Source organism: Selaginella moellendorffii, unplaced genomic scaffold (assembly GCF_000143415.4).
Source record: "Selaginella moellendorffii unplaced genomic scaffold, v1.0 SELMOscaffold_20, whole genome shotgun sequence".
In the NCBI taxonomy this organism is placed as follows: Eukaryota; Viridiplantae; Streptophyta; class Lycopodiopsida; order Selaginellales; family Selaginellaceae; genus Selaginella; species Selaginella moellendorffii.
The window spans coordinates 1,479,997-1,503,100 of NW_003314281.1; the positions used below are offsets into that span (position 1 = coordinate 1,479,997).

General features: G+C 47.1%; 3 protein-coding genes across 4 annotated transcripts; 2 read left to right on the forward strand and 1 right to left on the reverse strand.

The window, feature by feature from the left end:
- The first annotated feature begins 3,865 nt into the window (after positions 1-3,865).
- LOC112347283 (leucine-rich repeat receptor-like serine/threonine-protein kinase At2g14510) lies at positions 3,866-10,024 on the forward strand. Its single transcript, XM_024677938.1, has 18 exons — positions 3,866-3,902; positions 4,171-4,303; positions 4,488-4,556; positions 4,721-4,843; positions 4,969-5,096; positions 5,226-5,288; positions 5,786-5,976; positions 6,577-6,632; positions 6,931-7,413; positions 7,471-8,142; positions 8,330-8,398; positions 8,575-8,771; positions 8,845-9,047; positions 9,154-9,217; positions 9,263-9,325; positions 9,378-9,567; positions 9,627-9,759; positions 9,809-10,024. The coding sequence occupies exons 1-18, from the start codon at positions 3,866-3,868 to the stop codon at positions 10,022-10,024; spliced, it is 3,090 nt and encodes a 1,029-aa protein (XP_024533706.1).
- Positions 10,025-13,126: 3,102 nt separating this feature from the next.
- LOC112347284 (pentatricopeptide repeat-containing protein At2g35030, mitochondrial-like) lies at positions 13,127-16,024 on the reverse strand. The gene is made up of 2 exons (XM_024677939.1): positions 13,565-16,024; positions 13,127-13,438 (listed from the first exon to the last, which is right to left on the reverse strand). Exons 1-2 carry the CDS (start codon positions 16,022-16,024, stop codon positions 13,127-13,129), a joined length of 2,772 nt encoding a protein of 923 aa, XP_024533707.1.
- A 3,616-nt stretch (positions 16,025-19,640) lies between these two features.
- Positions 19,641-22,273, forward strand: LOC9637463. Of its 2 annotated transcripts, none has more exons than XM_024677764.1 (8): positions 19,641-19,930; positions 19,987-21,474; positions 21,532-21,579; positions 21,638-21,679; positions 21,737-21,772; positions 21,835-21,931; positions 21,979-22,057; positions 22,111-22,273. In XM_024677764.1, exons 1-8 carry the CDS (start codon positions 19,877-19,879, stop codon positions 22,202-22,204), a joined length of 1,938 nt encoding a protein of 645 aa, XP_024533532.1. In that variant the 5' UTR covers positions 19,641-19,876; the 3' UTR covers positions 22,205-22,273. The 2 variants fall into 2 exon arrangements, with proteins under 2 accessions (XP_024533532.1, XP_024533533.1); XM_024677765.1 differs by having other exon boundaries at positions 19,872-19,930; positions 19,992-21,474.
- The last annotated feature ends 831 nt before the right edge of the window (positions 22,274-23,104 follow it).

A 23,104-nucleotide genomic window follows, 5' to 3' on the forward strand; every position in this document is an offset into this window, starting at 1 on the left:
AGTGAGTATGTCAAAGAAAAGTTGGCAGGGAGTAATATAGTTACTGTTCTATTTAAGAGTTGTAACTCAAATAGTAATGATACTACTCCCTGCCAATTCTTTATTTCATTTTCTTAAGAGAAAGAAAAATGAAATAAAAAATTGCAAGAAAAAAGGCTCAACTAGTAACAGGAGCAGAAACAAGAGTAGCTGTTGCCAATGCTTTAACAACCAATTTGACTGGACAACCCTATTACCCCATCAACAATGTGGTGAGTTACTTCTACTTTAACACCTGTTCCTAAATATGGTGAGCTACTTCAACACTGTTCCTAAGGTTATTTTTGAAAACCCTCCAATACAATCATTGACCAGTTTTTCAATTAGTTTAAGGAGAGACTATTAAAAGATTTAGCAATACTAACCTCTTGCTATTGTGGCAATAAAAAAAAGAATATCCAAAAGGATTAACTAATATATAACTTTTGATACCTAAAGTTGCACTCCCCTCTAAGGAAGATCAACATCCTCGTTAATGTATATTCTAGTCTAGAACACCACTAAGGAAATAACTCTAAAAAAAGTTCACAATATTTACATTTTGTGAAAAATGCACCAACTTAAATGAGTTAGAAGGTAACTTCTTTCTCTGTGTTACTAATTTAAACACATTCTAACCATCGCTGGCAAAGAAATAACTAATAGAATTAGCCACCCTTGCTATTCTGGATGTCACCTGGCTCACAAAAATGTGATACACCCCTACTTACAAAAATATAGAGAGAGAAGTTAGAAGCCTCAACCATCTTTAGCAAAGAAACCAAACCCATTAGTAAAGTTTAGATAGATTATTATAAACAAACAATTAAAATTGTTTAGACTGTCACACCCTTTTTAACGAAATAAAGAGCATCGAGAGAGAGGCAAATGATGTGACCATTTGACAATAGCTACTCTATAACTAAGGATTTCACCATGCATACGAAGTGCCAAAGCTAATTTGCCTATACTGCCCCAAATTCAAATATCAATAAACAGAAAATATCAAAGTCAAAAACAATAATATCTTAGAGACTTAATTATCAGTGAACAAATTTTAGATTAGAACATAAAAGTATTCCAACCATCTGGAGGATGGAATGCTTCAATCAATCACAGGGTTAACTTTTCTGATTATAGATTTAAAACAACATTTTAAAATGTCTCACTCAATGTTATATAAGGGGGTCTTCGTTGCCGGAGATACTCAAGTTCAATCTATTCCCAAGTTTCTAAAGGCTGTCAAAGGCAGTGTTGATGTCAATTGTCAGAGCACCTGTTCCTGAAGGTTAAATTCGACGTGCATGCACTATTGAAACCCTTCCCTGCATTGCAAAGAAGCTGTCTCAAGCCAAAGAAGCCACTCTAAATTCTTTTGTTTTTAATTATTCAAGCAGGTAAATTTGCGATTATATCTACCAAAGTTATCAACATTCGTCTTCTCCCAGCTAGCACGTGTCCTCATATACAATCTATTTGGAATCAATCAAAACCTTCCTCTCACTTACAAAAAGAAGGTTGAAGAAGTAAAGAGCAATGACATCCTGGAAGCGGCAAGAAAACATCTTCATCCTGACTTGGAGCCAATTGTCATTGTTACTGACGCGAAGGTACTTGGGACTCAAATGCCACCTTTTGTGCAACTGCAAGGACGATAAAGCTATGCGCAGGCAAGTATTATTTCTGCTTTGCCATCAGAGAGTGGCACAATGGAGGACTTGGATTCCTACTCACAGTCTTTGTAGACAGGTACTTGAAGAGTCTGGAGTATCCAGTGGCATGGGAGTATTGCAGCAGATGAAAGCTCGATCAAAGAGTAAAATTTCTTCTTGTGTTATGTTATCCTATGCCGCTTATTCTCTAAACAGGTGCTTTTGCCAGGTCGTCGACGAGATGATGGAACGAAGCATACTTTCGTGGCCGTCGTGTACCCACAGGCCATGGGAGCAGCGAGGAGATTTCTGTTTCAAAGCTTACCGGGTTTCTTTTGACACTTCAAAGTCCACTCTATCTCTCGTCTCCTTCGGGTCGTGGTAAATCCTACTGAATTTTTTATACGATTCCTGTTGTCGGCTGGATCAGGAAGATCATGAGCAGTCTCTCCTGAGCGGAAAATCTGGCTGGTGGATCGTCTCCTCGTTTTCACGCTCAGCCTCCTCGCTACGCCAGCTTATGACCAGGTTAGTAGCATCTCATCAATTACGTCTAGATCGAAGATAAAATAAGCTCTCATCTCAACTCGACAGGGTTCTTGAGCCTTGACTTACCCGATGACACCCTTGAAGCTACAAACGATCTCGAATTGTTTCGAAACCTCGGAGTAGTTTCGGATTCAAATATCAAGTGTTTCTCAGAATATTTGTGTTTCCTTTTTTCGAAAACGTTGGTTCGAATCCCAAATCACTAGGGTGTGGTGATGGTTTGGAATATGAGGACACTCATATTTCAATGGTCATGGACTCTCAATGAGGAGACTGATTTGGGCACACCGCTAAACAAGGGATACTTTAGAGTCGTGATGCACGGTTAAATTGTTTAGAGTGAAAGCTCGACATATCTAACTTGAACACTTTAGTGCAAAGGGATTTGGTGTCCAAGATTGTAAACTGCATTTTTTCTTTTCTTTTCTTTTTTGGTTTTTTGCACTACACACAAGCTGTCTCAATCGCAGCACATCCTTACAATATAATAAAGTTGCTCTTTTGATCAGAAATTTTCCCTGCTTATACATACTTAGACATACTTGATGCTGGACGGAGTCTTGTGAGGCTCGTTTCAAAAGGTCTATTTTAATGCAAATGGACTTTCAGGAACATTTCAAAGTCTAGTCTCCTTGTAGTTAATTTTGCTATTAGCACAGGTCTCTCGAGAAGCAGGCTTGACCTAGGCTATCCCAAAAGAAAAATGAATCGTCTCCTCCTCGTTTTGACGCTCGGTATCCTGGCCACACTGGACATCGTTCCAGCTCAACCGGGTTAGTCTCTCTCATGCATCACACAAAACGAGATCGTTTGAAGTAATCTCGTTTGATCTCAGGTTTCTTGAGCCTCGACTGTGGAGCTTTAGACAGCCACACTGATGACAAGGGCATCAAATGGACACCCGACGACAAGTTCATCACCACCGGAGTTGCAGCCTCCGTTTCAAGCTTGCTGAAAGCGAGCAGGAATGTCATCCTGCACAATAGTTCCCAGACACCTCCCGGAAGCACTGCTATGCACTTCCGGTCTTGGTGGAAGAGAGCTACATAGTGAGCCCGAGGTTCTACTATGGAAACTACGACGGCCTGGAATCAAGTCTGGCGGAGTTTGAGATCATGATCGGTGCGGCTGTTGTAAGTCACACCGTCGAGTTTGCGGCTTTCATCACGAACTCATAGTACCACGAAGACTGGCTTCCAAGGCTGCTGGATCTGTGCCTCGGAACCCGCTCCGCGTCACCGGCAAACATCCCATTCATCTCCGTGATCGGGCTCAGGAGGCTCCCTTCTGGAATGCGAGCAAGTGTTTAGGATTCCAGCGAAGTTCTGCTCCTGCGGTACAGGCTCAACCTCGGAGCGCATCTGGTTTGGGGAGGAGGAAGCAAACCTGACCGCTCGCCTTTCCGTGGACACAGAGAAGCCAGCTCCCCGGTTGGGCGTCGCGCCGTGCCTGTAGTCTCGGATTCAGATATCAACTCTTAAAAACTGTGGTTTGATCTCTCGAGCTCTTGACTACGATGGATATGGGAAGCTGATAGTTCTTACAAGGACATGAGAAACTATGAGCGGGTCAGCACCAACGCGACATTAACTGTAGGGATCTTCCCAACAAGCCTGCCTTAGCAGTGATGCAGATCCAAATCCGTGATGATTTTCGAGTTTCCAGAAAGCTCAAGGCGACAAAGTACTATCAACTTTTATTTTGCAGCAGAATGTTCGAGATCCAATTCAACACCAGCTCGCACTGGTTAAGACCACGGTCAACCTTAGGGCTAAGTGTTTTTCACACGTCCTTTGGATCTCGTCGCCACGCCAAACTCCACCCTCTGTCCGATTCTTAATGCGGCTGATCTTTTCGAGTACAAAGGAAATCTTCTTCCAGGAACAGAACTCGACGATTGTGAGTCTAGATAGGAACTTTTGTTGTTCGTGGAATATCCTGTTCTTTGCAGTGATAGCTATACGCGAAGTGATGAAGGATTTTAATCTGACTCTATGGTCTGGAGATCCATGCATGCCTGCTGCTTACACTTGGGCCTGGATCACTTGTGCCACAGGCATAATCCCGGCAAGGATCACTGAACTGTAAGATGTTTCTAACACATTGCTCAAATATCTATGAGTTGCAGGAACCTGTCCAACCGTGGTCTCAAAAGCAACATATCCGGATCCATCAAAAACGCTAGCACATCTAACAAAATTGTAATTTCCTGATTGACACAGTTTTACCTTCTAGACCTCAATTGTGGTTCTTTCATCATTTCATCAGATATCTGGATAACAATGCATTAACAGGCCCAGTTCTAAGTTTTAGCTCCTTAAAAAACCTCACGGTCCTGTGAGTTACTCTCTGCATTGTTAGAAAAACTTCTAGAGCTTTTCATTTTTCAGGTTTATAAACAACAACAGTTTGGATTGCATACCACAGGAACGACAGTCTTCCTACAAGTCAGAATCCTTGTACCTTTTCGTACTCTTTTGATTTATCTTTTTTTTTTCCAGCGGTTCCAAGGTCGAAGCATGCAAGATGCCCGAGAAAATCATCGGCAAGAAGAAAAGTAAAACGAAAATCATAATTGAAATAGCAGTACCATCTGTAGCGCTTCTGTTACTTTGGCAATCGCAGTATGCTTGATCTCTCGAAGAACAATCAATAGACCAACAAGGCCAACAGAACAACAAGGTCAAGTCAAGTCAACGGAAGTCCAAGTTGAGTCCTGGCGGCTTACTCTAATTCTTTTGGTTTCCAGCTCCACAGTCGCCAAACTCAAGCATCAGAAAGTTCACTTCCAGAGAAGTGATCTACACAACAAACAACTTCCAAAAGGTTGTGGGAGAGGGAAGCTTTATTCTCTTAGTTGTGCACCACAGGAACCTGGTATCCTTCATTGGCTGGTCTAAACTTATCCTGGTCTATGAGTTTTTGTCACATGGAACTTTAAGAGAGCATTTGTATGGTGAGTGAGCTTAATTCTATTTATCGTTCTGATATATATTCCTCTTACAGTTACAAGTCGCCCAACATTAAGCTGGAAAACCAGGCTTCGAATCCCCTTAGATGCTGCTCAAGGTATATGAAGTTTTGAGTTGGCAAATTTGATAAGAAATGCTCTGTGAATCAGGATTGGACTATTTGCATAACTCATGCAATCAACACATCATTCATCGAGATGTAAAGACAATCAACATACTTTGGAGCTTGCCAAGGTCAGCGACTTCGGCTTGTCCAAATTTTATGATAGGAATTATGCCTCGCATGTTTCAACTGATGTCAAAGGAACTCCGGGATATCTCGATCCAGAGTGAGTGAGCCCAGGAGATATAAATTTTTTTCCAACCATCATATAATATTCTGGTTTTGCTGCAGGTACCATTCCTACAGCAGGCTAACAGAGAAATCAGACGTATACAAAGCTTTGGAATAGTACTGTTCGAGATTGTTTGCGCCCATGAGCCGGTCAGGTTATCGCTTCCAGAGGACCAGGTCATGCTCTCGAAATGGGTAAGAACCTTGAGCGCCATTCAGATCTTTCGCTCTTCACTGCAAAGCTTTTTTTCTTCCTCCAGGCATGCAGAAAGCTCGAAAGAGGCAACCTGCAAAGTGTGGCAGACCCCAAGGAGCAAGCAGCATGGAGCTTGCAATGAAGTGCGTGGAGCGTTCTTCCGACAGGAGGCCCAACATGAGCATGGTCGTGGCCGGGCTGAGGGAGGCCATTCAGCTTGATGAGGAGGATGGAAGCTCTCTTGCACACTCTATGGTAGCTTTTAACAGCGGAAGATAAATGCTAAATGCTGTTTGAATATTGATCCCAAGCATCTGCACGATGAATCAGCCAGCTTGACGCTATAGAAAACACAGGGTTTTGGCCAGTGGAAAAACGTGGAGATTACTAGGTTTCGTCATGATGATCATAGTGACAACGAGCATGGAGCAGGAAATGCTACCCATTCCAGAGGAAATTTTCCCCGTCGCTCGATTTTTCTAAAAGGCAGAACCGGAAAAGTGATTGCTCTGTTTCTTATAATGTCGCGATGGTTCCGATATAAAACCAAAATAGTTCTCGCGGAAAATGTGGCTGGCTGACCATCTCCTTCTCGTACACGCTCAGCCTCGGCTCCTCGCTATATGTTTCAGCCTAACCAGGTTTGTCATCACTTGAAATATGTTGATTTTCGAAAGATACTTCCTCAACATGCCCCGGGCTTAACTGTGCGGCTTTAATCGAACTTCTTGAAAAGCCGCGGTTGACGTTTTCCTGATGGATAGATTCGTCATGCACTAGTTTGAAGCCGAAGAAGCCGGTTAGAATTCTCTTGTTTTTACTAATCAATCATATTCTTCTCTGTATTAACCACAGCTTGAAAGAACGGGTCTCAACATTGACACTTCAAAGTCCACTCTTTCTCCTGTCCAGTACGTCGTGAAAATTCCCACTTGAATTTTTATATTATTTTCCTGTTGCGGCTGGCTAAGACCATGAGCATAGGGCTCCCGCTAGTAGTAGAGTCTCATCTCTTTCGAAAAGAAAAATGGCCTATCGCCGTCTCCTCCTTATTCTCACGCTCGGCCTCTTCGCAGCACCGGCTCAAGTTTCAGGCCAACCGGGTCAGTAGCATCTCTCTCTCATCAGAAAACATCAAACGAAGAAGAACAAGCTCTCATCTCATATTTTGACAGGTTTCTTGAGCCTGGACTGCGGAGCTTTTGACAGCCACACTGATGAAAATGGCATCAATTGGACACCCGATGACAGCTTTATCACCAGCTCCTTGAAAGCGGGCACGGATGCCATCCTGCAGCGCCTTCGATACTTTCCAGACACCTCCCGGAAGCACTGCTATGCACTTCCGGTTTTGGTGGGAGAGAACTACATCTTGAGGCCGTGGTTCTACTATGACCGCCTGGAATCAACTTTGGCAGAATTTGAGATTATGATTAGTGCAAACACAGTGGTTAACTTGAGCATTAAAGGGCAGTCGACATCGTATTATGAGTTTGTGGTGAAAGCCACGAACTCGACGCTGGATCTGTGCCTCGGAACCCGCTCCGCCTCACCGGCAAACATCCCATTCATCTCCGCGATCGAGCTCAGAAGGCTCCCTCCTGGAATGCGAGCAAACGCTTCGGATTCCGGTGAGGTTTTGGTCATGTCGAGAAGGATCAACCTTGGAGGAGCTTCGGATTCAGACATCAGGTGACAAACTCCCTCAGATATTTGTTTCCTATCTTCTTTTCATCTTAATTCTGCCAGGTATCCTGATGATCCCTACGATCGGATATGGAGAGCTGATAATGGTTTCAGCAACATGAGGAGCTATCCGCAGATTAGCACCAACGCAACGGGTTTTACGGACAAAACTTACAACAAGCCTCCTCCTGCAGTGATGAGAACCGCCATCACCTCCACGTCCGTCATGGTTTTCGAGTTTCCAGCAAACCTCGATGCAACAAAGTACTATGTAAACTTTTACTTTGCTGAGTTTGGAAACAGCACGAGGGATTTCGTGGTTCAATTCAACAGAAGCTCGTTTCCCACCACACTGACTACGACTAATGTTAGCCTCCAGCCTCAGACTTTTGTGCAAATGTACTTTCCAGTTCCTCTGGAGCTCTCCAATCCAACACCCTTCTCCTTCGTCCCAGCGCCGAACGGCTCAATCCTGAATGCGGCCGAGCTTTTCAAGTACATGGGAGATCTTCTTCCAGGAACAGAACCCGACGATGGTCCGCCCGATTGCCTTTTGTTCCTGAAACACCTCTGTTTGATTTGCTTTTTCTTTGCTGCAACAGTGATAGCGATACGGGAAGTGATGAACGATTTTAATCTGTCTGGATGGTCTGGAGATCCATGCCGGCCTGTCTCTTACACTTGGAGATGGATCACTTGTGCCACAGGCATAATCCCGGCAAGGATCACCGAGTTGTGAGTGAGATTAGGAGGAGTTCCCTCGAGAAAGAACTTATATATATGTGAATCTACAGGAACTTATCCAACCGTGGTCTCAAAGGCAACATATCCGGATCCATCGCAAAGCTAGCACACCTGACAAAAATGTAAAACTGATGAACATTCTTAATTTCTCTAAATTTTCATGTGGTTTTATTATCAGATATCTGGATAACAACGCATTGACAGGGCCAGTTCCAAGTTTTAGCTCCTTGAAGAACCTCACGGTCCTGTGAGTATGTTGTATTGTTTTAAGAAAAAAACGTAACAGCCTTTCTCTGTGTTCATATCTTACAGGTCCCTAGACAACAACAGCTTCGATTGCATACCACCGGAACGACAATCCTCTTTCAAGTCAGAATTTACGTTGTTTCTCTAGTCTGATGCATAATTATATCTTTTTTCCAGCGGTTCAAATGTCCCATTATGCGCAAAGGTGCCCGAGAAAATCTTCGCCAAGAAGAAAAGTAACACAAAAATCATAGTTGAAATAGCAGTACCATGTGTAGCGCTACTGTTAGTTGGAGCTGGAATCGCAGTATGCTTGATCACCCGTCGGCCAGCAAGACGGCCAAAAGAACAGGGACAAGTGAACGTTAGTCCAGGTAAGTCAACGATAGTCCAAATAAGCTGCAGATTACAGAGTCCTGGTGGCTTACACGATTTCGTTCTTTCCAGGTTTGACTCCACAGTCTCCAGACTCAAGCACCAGAAAATTCACTTTCAGAGAAGTGACCAACGCAACGAACAACTTCCAAAAGGTTGTTGGCGAGGGAAGCTTTGGGCCAGTTTATTATGGACACCTTTCAAACGGCGTTGAGATTGCAGTCAAGGTTTTATCGAGCAACTCAAGGCAAGGCCACCAGGAATTCAAGGCGGAGGTGAGTTTTTTATTTAGATTTGTGTTGCTATGCATGATTAAAATTTGAACCAGATCGATATTCTATCAGTTGGAATCTGGTATCCTTTATTGGCTATTGTAGTCAGGGGTCGCAACTCATGTTGGTCTACGAGTTTCTGTCAAATGGAACTTTGAGAGAGCATCTATATGGTTAGTGAGCTTAAAATTGATCTGTGGGCTATATATATGTTACAGGCACAGGTCGCCCGACATTAAGCTGGAAAACCCGGCTGCGAATCGCCTTAGACGCTGCTCAAGGTAGGCAAAGTTTTGAGCTGGCAAATTTGGATGGATATATTCTTTGAATCAGGATTGGAGTATCTGCACAGTTCATGCAATCAACACATCATTCATCGAGATGTGAAAACAACCAACATACTTTTGAGCTATGCCATGGTTGCCAAGGTCAGCGATTTTGGCTTGTCCAAACTTTACGATAGGAATTATGCGTCGCATGTTTCAACTGATGTCAAAGGAACTCCGGGATATCTCGATCCAGAGTGAGTGAGCATGAGGATATAATTTTTTTTCCAACCATATTAATATGTTGGTTTTCCAGGTACCATTCCTACAGCAGGCTAACGGAAAAATCAGATGTATACAGCTTTGGAATAGTACTATTTGAGATTGTTTGCGCCCGTGAGCCCATCAAATCATCGCTTCCAGAGGATCAAGTCGTGCTCTCAAAATGGGTAAGAATTCAGATCTTTTGCTCTTGACATTAACGTTTTCTTTTTCCAGGCATGTAAAGAGCTCGAGAAGGGCAACCTGCGGAGTGTGATGGATGAAAGGCTCTCAGGCTACAAGGAGCAGGCAGCATGGAAGATCTTGGAGGTTGCAATGAAGTGCGTGGAGCATTCTTCTGACAGGAGGCCCAGCATGAGCATGGTTACGGCCGAGCTGAGGGAAGCGATTCATCTTGAGGAGGATGGAAGCTCACTCTATGGTAGCTTTTAACAGAGGAAGATAAATGATGCCTCCATTTCGTCTTTTATTCTAAATTTAAAACAACTTCCAAGAATCACATAAACAAAAGCACACATGACCTACATATTTTGGTTATAGTAAAATATTTTACTGAACAAAGAAACTAGCTAAACGAGATATTTTAGTCAAATCGCTCAAAGTAATTGAAAAATTCAGCATTTTGATGAACTAGTACCTGAGGCAGAGGGACCCTTGCGGCACTCGTGTAGAAGATCCAGATAAAACTGGCAGGCACTGCCATTCAAGCTGATACACTGACAGAGAAATAAAATGATAAAGCAGCCATAAAAACAAGAAAGAGCTCTCATACTTGGTTGAAAGCTTTGATTTGGTTGCTGCAGGTAACAGTGGAAACAGCAATTGTTGGCGATGCATCAGCAAGTTGGAAAGTGTGGGGCCACATCCACTTGGGCTGTGCCAAGTGCCAGTCCTGAAATCGCTCAATCAGTTCCATTCCAGGAACATAAGGGGAGAGAGAGCATCTTTCTCTTGAGAAAAAAAGAGTGAGCCATTTTACCGTGGGCGACCATGCTGCCCAGTCCACCAACTATGCCACCGACTGGAACTGGAGCCCGCTGAGGGGCTGGGGCGTGATAAACTACACAAGAATCAGAACGTCAATACAAAGTGGCCGCGTAGACACGAGGAGGTGGCCGAGCTAGATGAAAAAAAAACGCTTAGAACTGAGCATTCTGCATACCACCACCACGGCTATGTGGCATAGGTACGATAAGCAGAAGGGAAAAGAAAGACAATGTAGGAAGGAAGCTTTAGCGCCGGAGTGCCTTTTATTCCGGCGGATGCTGGTGGCCTGGCAAGTGTCCATTTGCTAGCAATCAGCGCCTTGACCGGTTGACTTTCATGGCCTTGACTTTGAGCTTCCAATTCTTTCTTTGAACCAAAAGAATACCTGGTTGGCTTTCAATACCGGTTTAACCAATGATTCCAATGTATAAACCAATATACATTTGCCATTTGGCTCATGCCAGCTTGGACGACTCCCTCACTCACATGACAATATCAAATCTGTGAGTAATAGGAAAGAGAACCTGTTCATCCTTTCCATCCTACGGAAGCGTCCAGAGTCAATCGTGGTATACCTCGTCCTCTTTCTCAGGCATGATGTTCGTCGGAAGATCTCGGGCCTTGGCATCTGGTTCTATTCCCCAAGTTGCGATTGACCGGGAAGGGATCCAACCATGCATAAAACCATGACGACAAACCTGCAGCACAATAAGCTGCCTCTTCTAGCCTTAAACTGAAGCCGCCTGCCATTAGTTTGCCCGCTACATGCGGGCATACGCATCGGGGTGAAGCAATATTTACCTCGTTCTCTTTCAGCAAAAATGAAAAGCCCTCGCTCTTGTGACAGATCAAATTCTGGCACGCTTCTGAGCTTGCTCGTAGATCCTTTGGCCAGTCTTTGCGGGCACTCGATCTGGAAGAGTGTTTCAAAATATGGTTTTCCTGGAACATAAACAAACTCACCATTTCGGCAGCTGCTGCCAAATTTCCAGCCGTCCCCGCGCAATATTTCACCCCTATGCCACTGACCATCGCACGGCGCCATCGTCGCCGCGCTCGCTCGCCATAGCTAAATAAAAGTTTTGTGTTTAATATTGGAAATTGATTTTTCTTGTTCAACTTAATTTTTTTTTCTTTAGAGACTGCATGCAATCGCCCAACTGGTTGCCACCTCTAGAAGGGGACACTCCATGAACACCTTTCAACTGACATGAGACCCAAGTCAAAGAAGTATCGGACGATAAAGAGAAAATCAAAGAGAAAACCCAGCAAAAGATTAAGAAAGGAAAGAAAGACCAAGATATTGCCAAGATGCTTCGGTTTTGAAAGCTAGCTGTGAGATTGAGAGTTGGTAAGCATTGCGACATCGTTTGAAAGTCCGCCTTCTTCAACGAAACAGCCAGAGGTGATGGCTCACCGATAAAGGTGTGGAGCTTAGCTGAGCTCTTATGTTTCCACTCGCCACCAGCGCCTCGAGCATCGCGTTCCACGCGAGATCAGCAAGAGTGCCCTCTACGCTGCCGAGAGTCCGCATTCTTGTCCTGGATTGCTGGCTGCTCTAGCTTGGCTCGTCAATTACGACGACAAGGCTCGAGAAATCAAAGGGAATGGTGGTGGATTGGGCTACGGATTTTATTTACCTCACCCAAGCTTATAACGAGTTTCAACTCGTGCAGCATGCAGATCAGCAATGTAACCTTAGTGATCAGCTCTGGAAAGATTCCATGATCCACGGGCATGAAATTAAAGCCAAGAACTGGCACGCACTGCGTGCATGGCTACACGCGGTGCACGAAGACCGATCCCATCGGCATGGAAACCATTCTGGAGCATCTCTCCAAACAGCTCGATTGCTCGCCCGCGAAGAAGACCCGGAGTTTGGGAGCTCGATATCTCATGCCTGTTCATCCGGACGGGTGATCGAGGCATTAATTGGATTGAAAGAACAAAAAGTATGATCATAGCTTTAACTTTGGCAGGATCTTCAATGCCATCTTTAGTCCGATCCTGCGACGCGCTTCCATGGAGATCTTCGGCTGGTCCATCTTGTTGGGCTTGTTTGGCAGTGGGGTTTCGAGCTTGGGCACATCTGTTTCCAGCTTCTCAAGCTTGTCCAAAGACTTGAGACCTTGGATCTTGCACAATGCCTCGCATAGGAGCCTCTTGAGGATCTCGTCTGTCAAGCTGTGGTTGACATCCATCCTCTCTGCAACATCCATACTTTGCTTTGCAAGATCGAATCGTTGCTCGAGTCTTCCTTGCTCCTCCTTGTGCCGCTCTTCCAGCTTGCGCAGCTTCACTACCAGGACTATCCCGTCCTCTTGGAGCCTGCCTTGCTCTTGAGCGCTTCCTGCCTCTTGCAAAAGCTCAGGAGCTCCTCTCCCTGCTTATCCAACTTTTCCATTACAAGATTGCTGAAGCTCTCGTATTTCATCTTGTGCTGCTCGTCCAGCTTGCGCAGTGCCGCTTCCACATCCGCTTCGAGCGTAATCTTCTGCTGCTTGCAAACGCTGAGGAACTCCTCTCGCTGCTCATCCATCTTTTCCATTACACGATTGTTGAAGCTGGTCTGTCCCATATCTTGTGCTGCTCCAGTGCCGCTTCTTGAGCTCTCACATCCGCTTCGAGCTTGCCCTGCTCGATCTGTGCTGCCCTAGCGCCGCTTCCTGTCTCGTGCAATCGCTGAGGAGCTCCCCCCGCATCTTTTCCAGTACAAGATTGTTTCTTCAGCTTGCGCAAGGCCTCTTGAACCCGCGCTGTGACATCCGCTAGCTTCGCTTGCTCCTCCTGAACCTTTTGTGCATCGAGCTCGCTCAAGAGAGGTACTTTCCGGATCGCATCCTCCGCCTGATCCAGCACCTGCGCCAGCTCTGTATCGTACCTAGAACTTTTCGGGCTCCATCCTATTTACAGCCGAGTCCTTCGTCAAGCTCTTGGACACTAGGAAATCCCATCCAGCTTGCAAGCAGTGAGCAGCCCCGTGACAGCAGACAAATCCGCAGGGAAAGGCATGAGGCCCAGCAGCTCCGTCGCCTCGTCCAGCCATCCCGAGCGGCAAAACACGTCCGCCATGCAGTTGAAGTGATCCTTGACGGGCTTGATCCAGAAATCCGCCTGCATTGCCACGAAGAACTCCAGGCTCTGCGACAATCTCCCACTGTGGCTGCTGGAGATCAAGATCTCCGTGAATGTGATCTCGTCCGGGAAGCACAGCCCGTCCAGGATCATCTCGTGAAACACCGTAGATGCCTCGCTCGTATGCCCGTGCTGAGAATACGCCATCATCATCGCGTTCCACGACACCACCGTCCTCTCGGGAATCCGATCGAAGAAACTCCTTGATTCCTGGAGCTCTCCTTGCTGAGCCCACGCCGTGACCATCGACGTCCACGACGCGGCGTCCCACTGTGGACAAAGGTCAAAGCACCGCTTCGCTTGATCCATTTGCCCAAGTTGCGCATACGCCGAGATCGTCGAAGTCCATGACACCACGCTCTGTTCTTCCATTCCGGTGATCAGCTGGAGAGCTCTCTCCGCTCGCCCGCTCCTCGCCAAGCCGGCTATCACCGCGCTACACGAAGAACAGCCGTGCCGGGGCATCCGATCGAGCAGAAGCTCCGCCTGGTCGATGCAGTCATTGTGGGCGGTGGCGGAGATGACCACGGCCCACGATACGGCGTTGCGGTGGCGCATCCGATCGAACATCTTGGTGGCGCGGGTGGTGTCCCCGGCGGCGGCGTAGGCGGAGATCATGAGCGTGCACAGCACCGTGTCGTGCTCGGGCGCACGGTGGAACGCGATGGTGGCATCGACCACCAGGTGATTCTGTGCGTATGCTCCCACCATCGCGCTCCACGAGGAGGAATCCCACGCAGGCATTCTCTCGAACGCGAACCGGGCGCTCGCGGCGTCGCGACCGCTGGAGAACGCTTGAATGAGAGAGGTCCACGCCAGCGGACACCGCCTCGGGGAGCGGTCAAAGATCTCCCTTGCCTCGCCCAGCCAGCCACTCTGGCCGTACCCCGCCACTAGCGACGCCGCAGAGGCGGCGTCTCTCTCCGGTGATCGCTCGGATAGGTCCCGCGCCTCCGAGAGGTACCCAGCTTGGGCATAGCCCGAGACGAGCTCGCCCCATGCCTGTGCGTCCAGGACAGGGAATCGATCAAGAACAGCGCGAGCATCGTCCAGCCGCCCGGATCGAGTGTAGGATTGGAGCAGCGCGTGCCAGGATCCGGAGTTTCTCCTCTCCATCCTGTCGAAGATGGCCCTGGGATCGTGCTCGATGCCGATGAGCGAGAAGGCGATGGCGTTCCAGGAGATGGTTTCTAGATCTAGAGGGGCTTGCCGGATCATCGCGTGGGCCTGGTCGAGATCGCCGTGCTGCGCGCAGCAGGAGATGATGGAGCTCCAGGACGAGGAGCTCCACTGGGGCATCCTGGAGAAGACATCCATCGCGGTGGAGAGCCGCCCTCTCTCGGCGTAGGCGCGGATCAAGACGCTCCAGGCGATGGCGTTCCTCTCGGGGATGAGTGAATCGAAGATGATCCCGGCGGCCACGAGCGCTGTTGGCGATGATCCATTGTTGGCGTTGGCATAGATCGTGAGCAGCGTCGTCCAGGAGATCACGTCCCTGGATGGCATTTTCTCAAAGACCATCTCGGCCTTTTCTCTAGAGCGTTGCGATCGAGACTTGAGTAGCGCATTCCAAGAGACTTGGTTCCTCTCGGGCATTTCAGCAAAGAGGCAATCAGCAACATCAAAATGCCCTAACTCGGCATTTGCGTAAATCATCATGTTCCAGCATGGGATGCTTCTCTCAGGCATTTTATTGAACAATTGTGATGCCGATTCGATTTCGCCAGCTTTCGCATAAGATGTGACTACGCTCGTCAAGGAGAAAGCGTCAGCGCAAGGAATCCTTTCAAATATAAAGCTGACGCGATCAAGATCCCCGTCTTTGGCATAAACTGCGATAAGAGAGTTCCAGGAGGCATCGTTTCTCTGAGGAGTTCTATCAAATAATTCTTGCGCGCGATCAATATTTTTGGCTCTACCGTATGCCGCGATCATCGTATTCCACAACACGGTGCTTCGATCGTGGAGCTCTTCGAACATTCTCTCGGCGTGATCAAGATACCCATTGACGGCATATGCCTGGATCATCGCGCTGCAGGACCGCGCGTTTGGAGAATCCATGGCGTCAAGAACAGACTTGGCGTCCTCCACGCTGCCACACTTGCCAAACATCTCGATCATAAGATGGGAGAGGTAGCGGCTGCTGTCCTTGAATCGGCTATCGGCAATGATCCGGTGGACAAGCCTCGCATCGGCAAGACTGCTGCTCCTCCCGACGTTCCTCACGATCTCTCCCAGCTCCTGGATCGTCTCGGCTCTCTGGCAATCGCCCTTGAGCGCGCGCTTGACGAGCTTCTTCCAAGAGATCATCGTCACGAGTCATGGAGGAGCGATCTGATTCAGCGCCGGCCTTCTTCGCGATGGCTGCTGCTTGTAGAAGCTGGAGAGAAGAACATAGTGCGCGCTATCTGCTGGATGGAGCTCCGCGGCATTCGCTGCCGCGAGATCCGCGCGAGTCCCATCGCCGTGGAGCGCACTCGAATTCAGCAGCATCGACCACGCGAGATTGTTTGGAAGGAATGGCATCCTCTCGACCCACCGCCGCGTTGAGATCCTCTGGAAGAACACCCTAGAGCAGAAGAGATCCAGCGAGCTCGCGATCTGGCCGTTCTGCGCGTACCCAGCGATCATCACGTTCCAGGAGATCGCGTCGCTCCGCCATGGCGTCAAAGGTCTCCCTGGCATCGCCCATCCAAGCGCCAAGGAAATGCAAGCCACGGGATCATTGTAAGTCATCGCCTGGAAGATCGATCTCGCCTCGTCTAGCCGATCCACGAGATGATGCTCCGCGTCTTCATCGCCAGGAAGAAGTCCCAGATCCGGCAACTGGCCCGTACCACAACACAACATCGCGGTCCCGCATGGAATCAAAGAAGAGCTTCGCATCGTCGATGGTTAGCTCCGCAAGAAGCAAATGTTGCGAGCATAAAAGACCATGCCACAGCATTGCGTTACATCGAAAATAGTCTTCTAGGCATATCCTTACAGAGTTGCCGTCCATGTGACATTCTACAAGGACAAGCCAAACTATGAGATTGCTAAAGATGCCGAAAATGGGCAAATTGTGCTACTATGGATTCGTTGCGATGGCGCATGGCAAAGGACACGAATTGCTTCCTAGAAGTGCTGGTTTGTGTGTAGCCAACTAGAATGAGATAAAACACCATAAGGCAATTCCATGTCCTGCTAGTCATCGAATCAAACACAGCCTTGGCGCGATCAATCTGCCTGGCGTGGGTGTAGCACTGGATCATCGTCGTCCAGGTGTTGGCTGTCCACAAACGCTCTTACGCTTGGTAAGTTCCACGAGACGATATCTAGTCATCCAGCTCAAGCACAAGGAGGTGCCCCGAGTAGGTGCCGGGATAGGTGATGGACTTGTGAAGAAACCCAAGTCATCCCCGTGAAAAGTTTTGCTCTTTCCCTGTTGTAGCAGCTTAATGTCTTGGAGGACATGGAAGCTCAAGATTGTGAAGCTACATAAAGCTCTTGTGAGCTAGCTGTTTTAGAAACATTGCAAATTTTTAAAAAGACAAGATTTGAGAAAATACAGGACATTAGGTTAGATCTAGATTTCATGGTTGAAAAATCAACTTTTTTGGTGGGCTAGAAGGATCCCTGCGGCATTCAGTGAGTATGCCATGGGAAAATTGGCAAGGCGTAATTTCATTACTTTTCGAACGAAGACACTGAAAAGAGAAAGAAAAAAGAAAAAAAGAAAGAAAAGGGGGCCTTCGTACCTCTTGAAAAGCTCTCATCTGGTTGCTGCAGGCATCAGCTGCAAGATGAAAAGAGTGGATCCTCGCGCTCGAGGACCGCGCGTTTGGAGAATCTATAGCGTCAAGAACAGCCTTGGCGTCGTTTACGCTGCCACACTTTCCAAACATCTGGATCATAAGATGGGGGAGATAGGGGCTGGTGTCATTGAATTGGCTATCGGCAATGATCCGGTGGACGAGCCTCGCATCGCTGGGACTCCTGCTCCTCCCAACGTTCCTCACGATCTCTCCCAGCTCCTGGATCGTCTCGGCTCTATGCCAATCCCTCTTGAGCGCGTGCTTGACGAGCTTCTTCCAAGAGATCATCGTCGAGGATCATCGCTTGCCTTCTTCGCGATGGCTGCTGCTTGTAGAAACTGGAGAGAAGAACATAGTGAGCGCCATCTTCTGGATCGAGCTCCGCGGCATTCGCTGCCGCGAGATCCGCGCGAATCCCATCGCCGTGGAGCGCGCTCGAATTCAGCAGCATCGACCACGCGAGATTGCTTGGAAAGAATGGCATCCTGTCGACCAGCTCGTGGGCTTCCTCGATCCGGCCACACCGTCCCAGCAAATCCACCATGCAGCAGTAATGTACCAGCTGCTGATGCTGATCTCCATCCTCGCGCATCGAGATCCAGATATCCCAGCCTCGATCCACAAGCCCGCCTCTCCCACACGCCGTGAGCACCGCCGTGTACGTGAGATCCTCCGGAAGAACACCCTGGAGCCGCATTGCCGAGAAGATATCCAGCGAGCTCGCGATCTCGCCATTCTGCGCGTACCCAGCGATCATCACGTTCCAGGAGATCGCGTCCCGCTCGGCCATGGCGTCGAAGATCTTCCTGGCATCGCCCATCCGCCCCGAGTGAGCGAATGCCAGTGCCAGGGAATTGCAAGCCGCTGAATCCCTGCAAGGCATCGCCTGGAAGATCGATCTCGCTTCGTCTAGCTGCTGGATCTGGGCGTGAGCGGTGAGAATCTCCGTCCACGAGACGATGCTCCGCGTCTCCATCGCCAGGAAGAAGTTCCAGGCCTCTTGGATCCGGCAGCTGGCCACGAAGCCTTGGAGCATTGCGTTCCACGACACCACATCGCGATCCGGCATGGAATCAAAGAAGAGCTTCGCGTCTTCGATGGTTGCGCGCTCCACGGAGATGGTGAGCATCGCATTCCAGGCGCTCAAGCTCAACGCTGGAAGTCTCTCAAACACTCTCCGGGCTTCTCCCAGGAAGCCCAGCCGGGCAAATGCTACGAGCATGAGAGACCACGACACAGCATTGCGTTCTGGCATTAAATCGAAAAGATTCTTCGCGTCATTTAATGATCCACACTCGGCATATCCTTGCAACGTTGCCGTCCACGTCACAACGTCGTGAAGTGGCATCCTTTCGGCAAAGGTTTGCGCTTTATCAATATGCCGAGCATGGGCAAATGCTGCTACCATGGCATTCCACGCGAATTCGTTCCGATGGCGCATCGCGAAGAACACAAACTGCGCTTCCTCCAAGTACTGGTTTTGAATGTAGCCCGCAAGAATCGCTGTTGCAGAGACGAGATCAAACACCGGCATCGACTCAAAGACGCTCCTTGCAAGGGAGACTTGCCCGCAACGGGCATGCGCAGTAATGAGGCAATTCCACGAGAGTATCGTCCTGCTGGTCATGGAATCAAACGCAGCCCTGGCGCGATCGATCTGCCCGGCGTGGGTGTAGCACTGGATCATCGTCGTCCAGGTGATGGCATCCAGCGCCGGGGTCCTGTCCGCAACCGCTCTTGCGCTTGTAAAGCTCCCATTCGCCACCAGCGCTGCCAGGAGCAAATTCCAGGAGACGATGTTGCGCTGTGGCATGGAATCGAAGATGTTCTTGGTGTGATCTAGCCGCCCAGCTCGAGCGCAGGCCTGGGCGAGGAGATGCCACGAGTAGATGTTGGGATGGGCAATGGACTGGAAGATGGATCGTGCCTCGTCGAGGCTGCCACAGATGGAGTACATCCCAAGGAGCAAATTGGAGAGGTATGTGCTGCATTGGAGAAAGCCTGAGCGAGCAAGCCGGTAGTGAATTGCCCGCCCTTGTTGCAAATCCCTCTTTTTGATGCACTCCTTTAGTTTAAGAGCCCAAAGGTTTCCATCCATGCAAAAACGATACCCACTATAACTAATTTAATGTCAAAGTTTAGTTATTTCTGGTTAGATTGAATGATTTGCTAATACTAGTTTCAACTCGAGAGCTTGATTTTGGCATGAATCTGGGAAATGGACCCATTGTCACGTGGACCACTCATCTTCGCCATGGAAATTGTGGTTGTGGATTGGAAAATCAACTCGAGACTCTGGTGGGGTGCCGGGTTCGATTTCGATCCAGTGCTCCAGTGAGAAGGTCTGGATGAAAAGAAAGAGAAGATGGTGTTCGTGTCGGTGGAGGCAAGGCCACGAATTCACATTCCACTGACCACGGTACGCATCATTCGTTCCACACCCGAGAAAATACCTCCTTTTTCTGTGTTCTCCAGCACAGATTTGCTGCTCACAAATCCGAGGGCGCGGGCGAGACCTCTGATTCCGGGACCGATGCTGCGGTGCGAATCTCAACGCTGGACGAGCGGCAGTGCTGCAAATTCATGCCGCTCGCCATGCCCGCCACGAAATCCTCGTCCAAGCTGCGCTCTTTCAAAAGGATTTCCAGGAACTCGATCAGCTCCTCGGCCTCCGGCCACAGCCACGACCTGGGCTCTGGCAAATCCGACGAGAATGCGGCCGATTGGATCAACTCGGCCGTCAAAGACCCTCTTGTGGAGATTGACCCAGTGACCATGGAGCAGCTACTTAAGAACAGGGGAGTAGATTCTTCGGCTGGGAGCACCACTCCAGTCGCGATTTCTCCGCAGCCTCTTTGGCAACTCTTTTCGTCGCCGGCGCCGCAAGGATTTGGGAGCGTTCTTTTGGCTTTGGGTGCTACCATTTTCGTCGCAAGCCTTGCTACCGTGGGTTACTTGATGAGAAATCGCAGCCAGGGGATCGAGAAGGTCAATTCCTCCAAGGATGGTATTTTTTTCCAAGGAGGGAAATCGCTCGCAGTGGTGGACCCAGGATTGGATGATCCTTCTTATTTGAGTGATGAGGAGAGGAGGCTGGATTTGCAGAGCATTGTCGATGGTGGCGGGGATGGATCGTCCGAAAGTGATGGTGTTGGCGACGCCTCCAGAGAAGAGATCTTTGCAACCCCGAGTGAATTGAAACACCAGAGCTCGTCCGAGGGTGGTGAAATCTTCTTCAAAGAAAACACTGGCAAATTAGAGTTTGAAGATCTGAAAGTCCAGGAACCAGCGAGTTTTTCTGACGAGGTGACAACCAGTTCAGAAGACCATGAAGATCGCACTAGAGGCTTTGAGGGTTTTGAGGCTAGCGGATCAAAAGGTAGTAGCGACTTGGAAGAAGATATGGTCACTCCTGAGGTGGTGGTAGCAGCTGCCATAGCAGCGACAGCCTCGCTAAGCAGAGAATTCCAAAGAGCCATCACGGAGAAAAGACAGGAAGCTCACGTCGAAAGCTTGGAGGAAATACTCGTGGCTGAGATGGATGAATCGAGTGAGTCGAGTGAGTCGGAGGATGACGTGCTGACGAATGATATAGTTAGAGATGTTCTGGCGGACTTGGCTGCTCTGGAAGCGATGGAAAGAGAGAAAGCCGCCATGAATCGTGTCGGAAGCTTGGATGGAGCCAGAAACACTTGGGGAGATGACGAGTTGAAGGCAGTAGAAAAAGCTCGAGATGGTTTGGATGAAGCTACAAGCACCGCTTCAGAGTTGTATGGAAGCTCTAGAGTTGACGACAAAGTTCTGGCTCGACAGTCACTTAGAAGACAAGAAAAAGCGATTCCATCTTACAAATCAAATGATGGTGTTCAAACAGTTGACTATGGTGATACCCACAAAGGTCACGAAACAAAGCAAGGAGAAGAACTAGGAAGAATCCATAGCTCCGATGATTCACAAGAGAAGGTACTTCTAATTCCATCCTTGAATGAATTTTATTTTGTAACGTGTGTTTTGTTCCAGGAAGTTCTTTCTTTGAAAGCTTATCCATCAGCTGATGTTGATGTGGAGGTGACTCAATTGATTCCCAACTTTACTTTTCACTCAGTTTTTACACAATCTTTTGCAGAAACTTAGTTACGCTCCTGGTCAACATTCTCGAGACAATATGGTATGGTGATTTTGAAATTTGGTATGCTGATTTTGATGTCATTACCGATTCCACCAGTGGATGACAAACTCAAAAAAAAATGATAATCAGATGGTTTGTTTATTTTGTTTATTTTGTTTATTTTATTTTCATTTTCTAAATATGTTAAATATCAGATTTACAAAGATTACAAAGAGGAGATCAAAAAAATTGTACAAGCTATAGTTCCAGCAGTTGCAGTTGGAGCTGGTGCAATAAGCATGATTAATGGAGGTAATTTCATTTTCTTTTATTCTCTGTTACTATTTTTCTTTTATTAGTTGATGCTGCACTAGAAATGGTGGGTTTTGCTGCAACTACAAGCTTTGTATGGTATGATTTACTATGGGCTGAAACTAGGTAAGAAAAATTATAAGTACTAAAATAAATTTACATTTGTGGCTTTCTCATAGGCAAAATCTTTATAAGGACTTTCAAGGCATAAAAAATCACAAGGAGTTGCTTCAATTTTTAAGATCTAAGAAAATTGTTCAACCAAAGGTTTAGAAAAATTTATATTCTTTATATAAGTCATTACCACGATAAAATTAATGTTAAAATTAAAACTTATCATCATCATTTTGCCCTAAACTTGTAAGGAAGAAAGGTATATACCCCTATATAGAATATCCTCTATCATGCTCAAAATACTTATATCAAAAAATCTTTATGCTCCAAAATGCTTTACAACAAGTGACCATGTGTGCATTGAACAGCCCCTTCACATAAAAAGAACCCATGACCTATAACTGTAAAAATTTGTAGCCAAAGAAAGCAAATACCCAAAACAAGTAACTACAAAAAGAGAGTGAAATGACGAAAAAATAAAAAAGATAGAAGTGTGGAGTTTGAAGACAAAGGGAAAATTTAGTGGAAAACTCTATAATTAAATTAAACTTTTGATCCAATAAAAAAAGGAGAAAAGTGAAAGAATAAAGAAATACAAAAAAGAAAAGAGCAAAGAGAATGAAGTTTTGCAAGCTTAAAACTCTTATGCAGCACGTCTAAAATCACTAACCAAAAGAGTATCTTAAGTGTCATTATGAAATCCTAGAACTTGCCATTTGAAATGGAATAAAACTCATATCAAGTATCCATGATAAAGTATATGGTGCCTAGAGATGTACTTGAAAGTCACACATTAGTGCATAAGAGATCACAATAGGGTGGATACATTGCTTTCATAGTTAGCCAAAAAAAGCCTCTTGTGAAAACTCTACTATAACACTAAATGTTGGCAATAAGAGAAGATCATTGTTTTTTAGAGATAGTAATGTGTGCTCAGCTTAGAGACTTGCAATAGCCTCCTCCACCAAATCTAGTATAAGCTCAGCCTCAAATAAAGAGGTCATATTCTTTAGAGAACTCTTCCACAAAGGAGAGGTATCTATAAGAAACTCCATAATG

What these genes read in the sequence shown, in the direction of transcription:
- LOC112347283 (XM_024677938.1), top strand. Translation starts at nt 3,866, where the DNA reads ATGATTTTCGAGTTTCCAGAAAGCTCAAGGCGACAAA. An exon ending in AGAAAGCTCAAGGCGACAAA is followed by an intron (nt 3,903 to 4,170) that starts GTACTATCAACT and finishes TGTTCTTTGCAG; the next exon opens with TGATAGCTATACGCGAAGTG. An exon ending in TTTGAGAGAGCATCTATATG is followed by an intron (nt 9,218 to 9,262) that starts GTTAGTGAGCTT and finishes TATATGTTACAG; the next exon opens with GCACAGGTCGCCCGACATTA.
- LOC9637463 (XM_024677764.1), top strand. Translation starts at nt 19,877, where the DNA reads ATGGTGTTCGTGTCGGTGGAGGCAAGGCCACGAATTCACATTCCACTG. An exon ending in TTCACATTCCACTGACCACG is followed by an intron (nt 19,931 to 19,986) that starts GTACGCATCATT and finishes TGTGTTCTCCAG; the next exon opens with CACAGATTTGCTGCTCACAA. An exon ending in AAAAAAATGATAATCAGATG is followed by an intron (nt 21,773 to 21,834) that starts GTTTGTTTATTT and finishes GTTAAATATCAG; the next exon opens with ATTTACAAAGATTACAAAGA.
- LOC112347284 (XM_024677939.1), bottom strand. Translation starts at nt 16,024, where the DNA reads ATGATCTCTTGGAAGAAGCTCGTCAAGCGCGCGCTCAAGGGCGATTGC. An exon ending in TCCCTGCGGATTTGTCTGCT is followed by an intron (nt 13,439 to 13,564) that starts GTCACGGGGCTG and finishes GAGCTGGCGCAG; the next exon opens with GTGCTGGATCAGGCGGAGGA.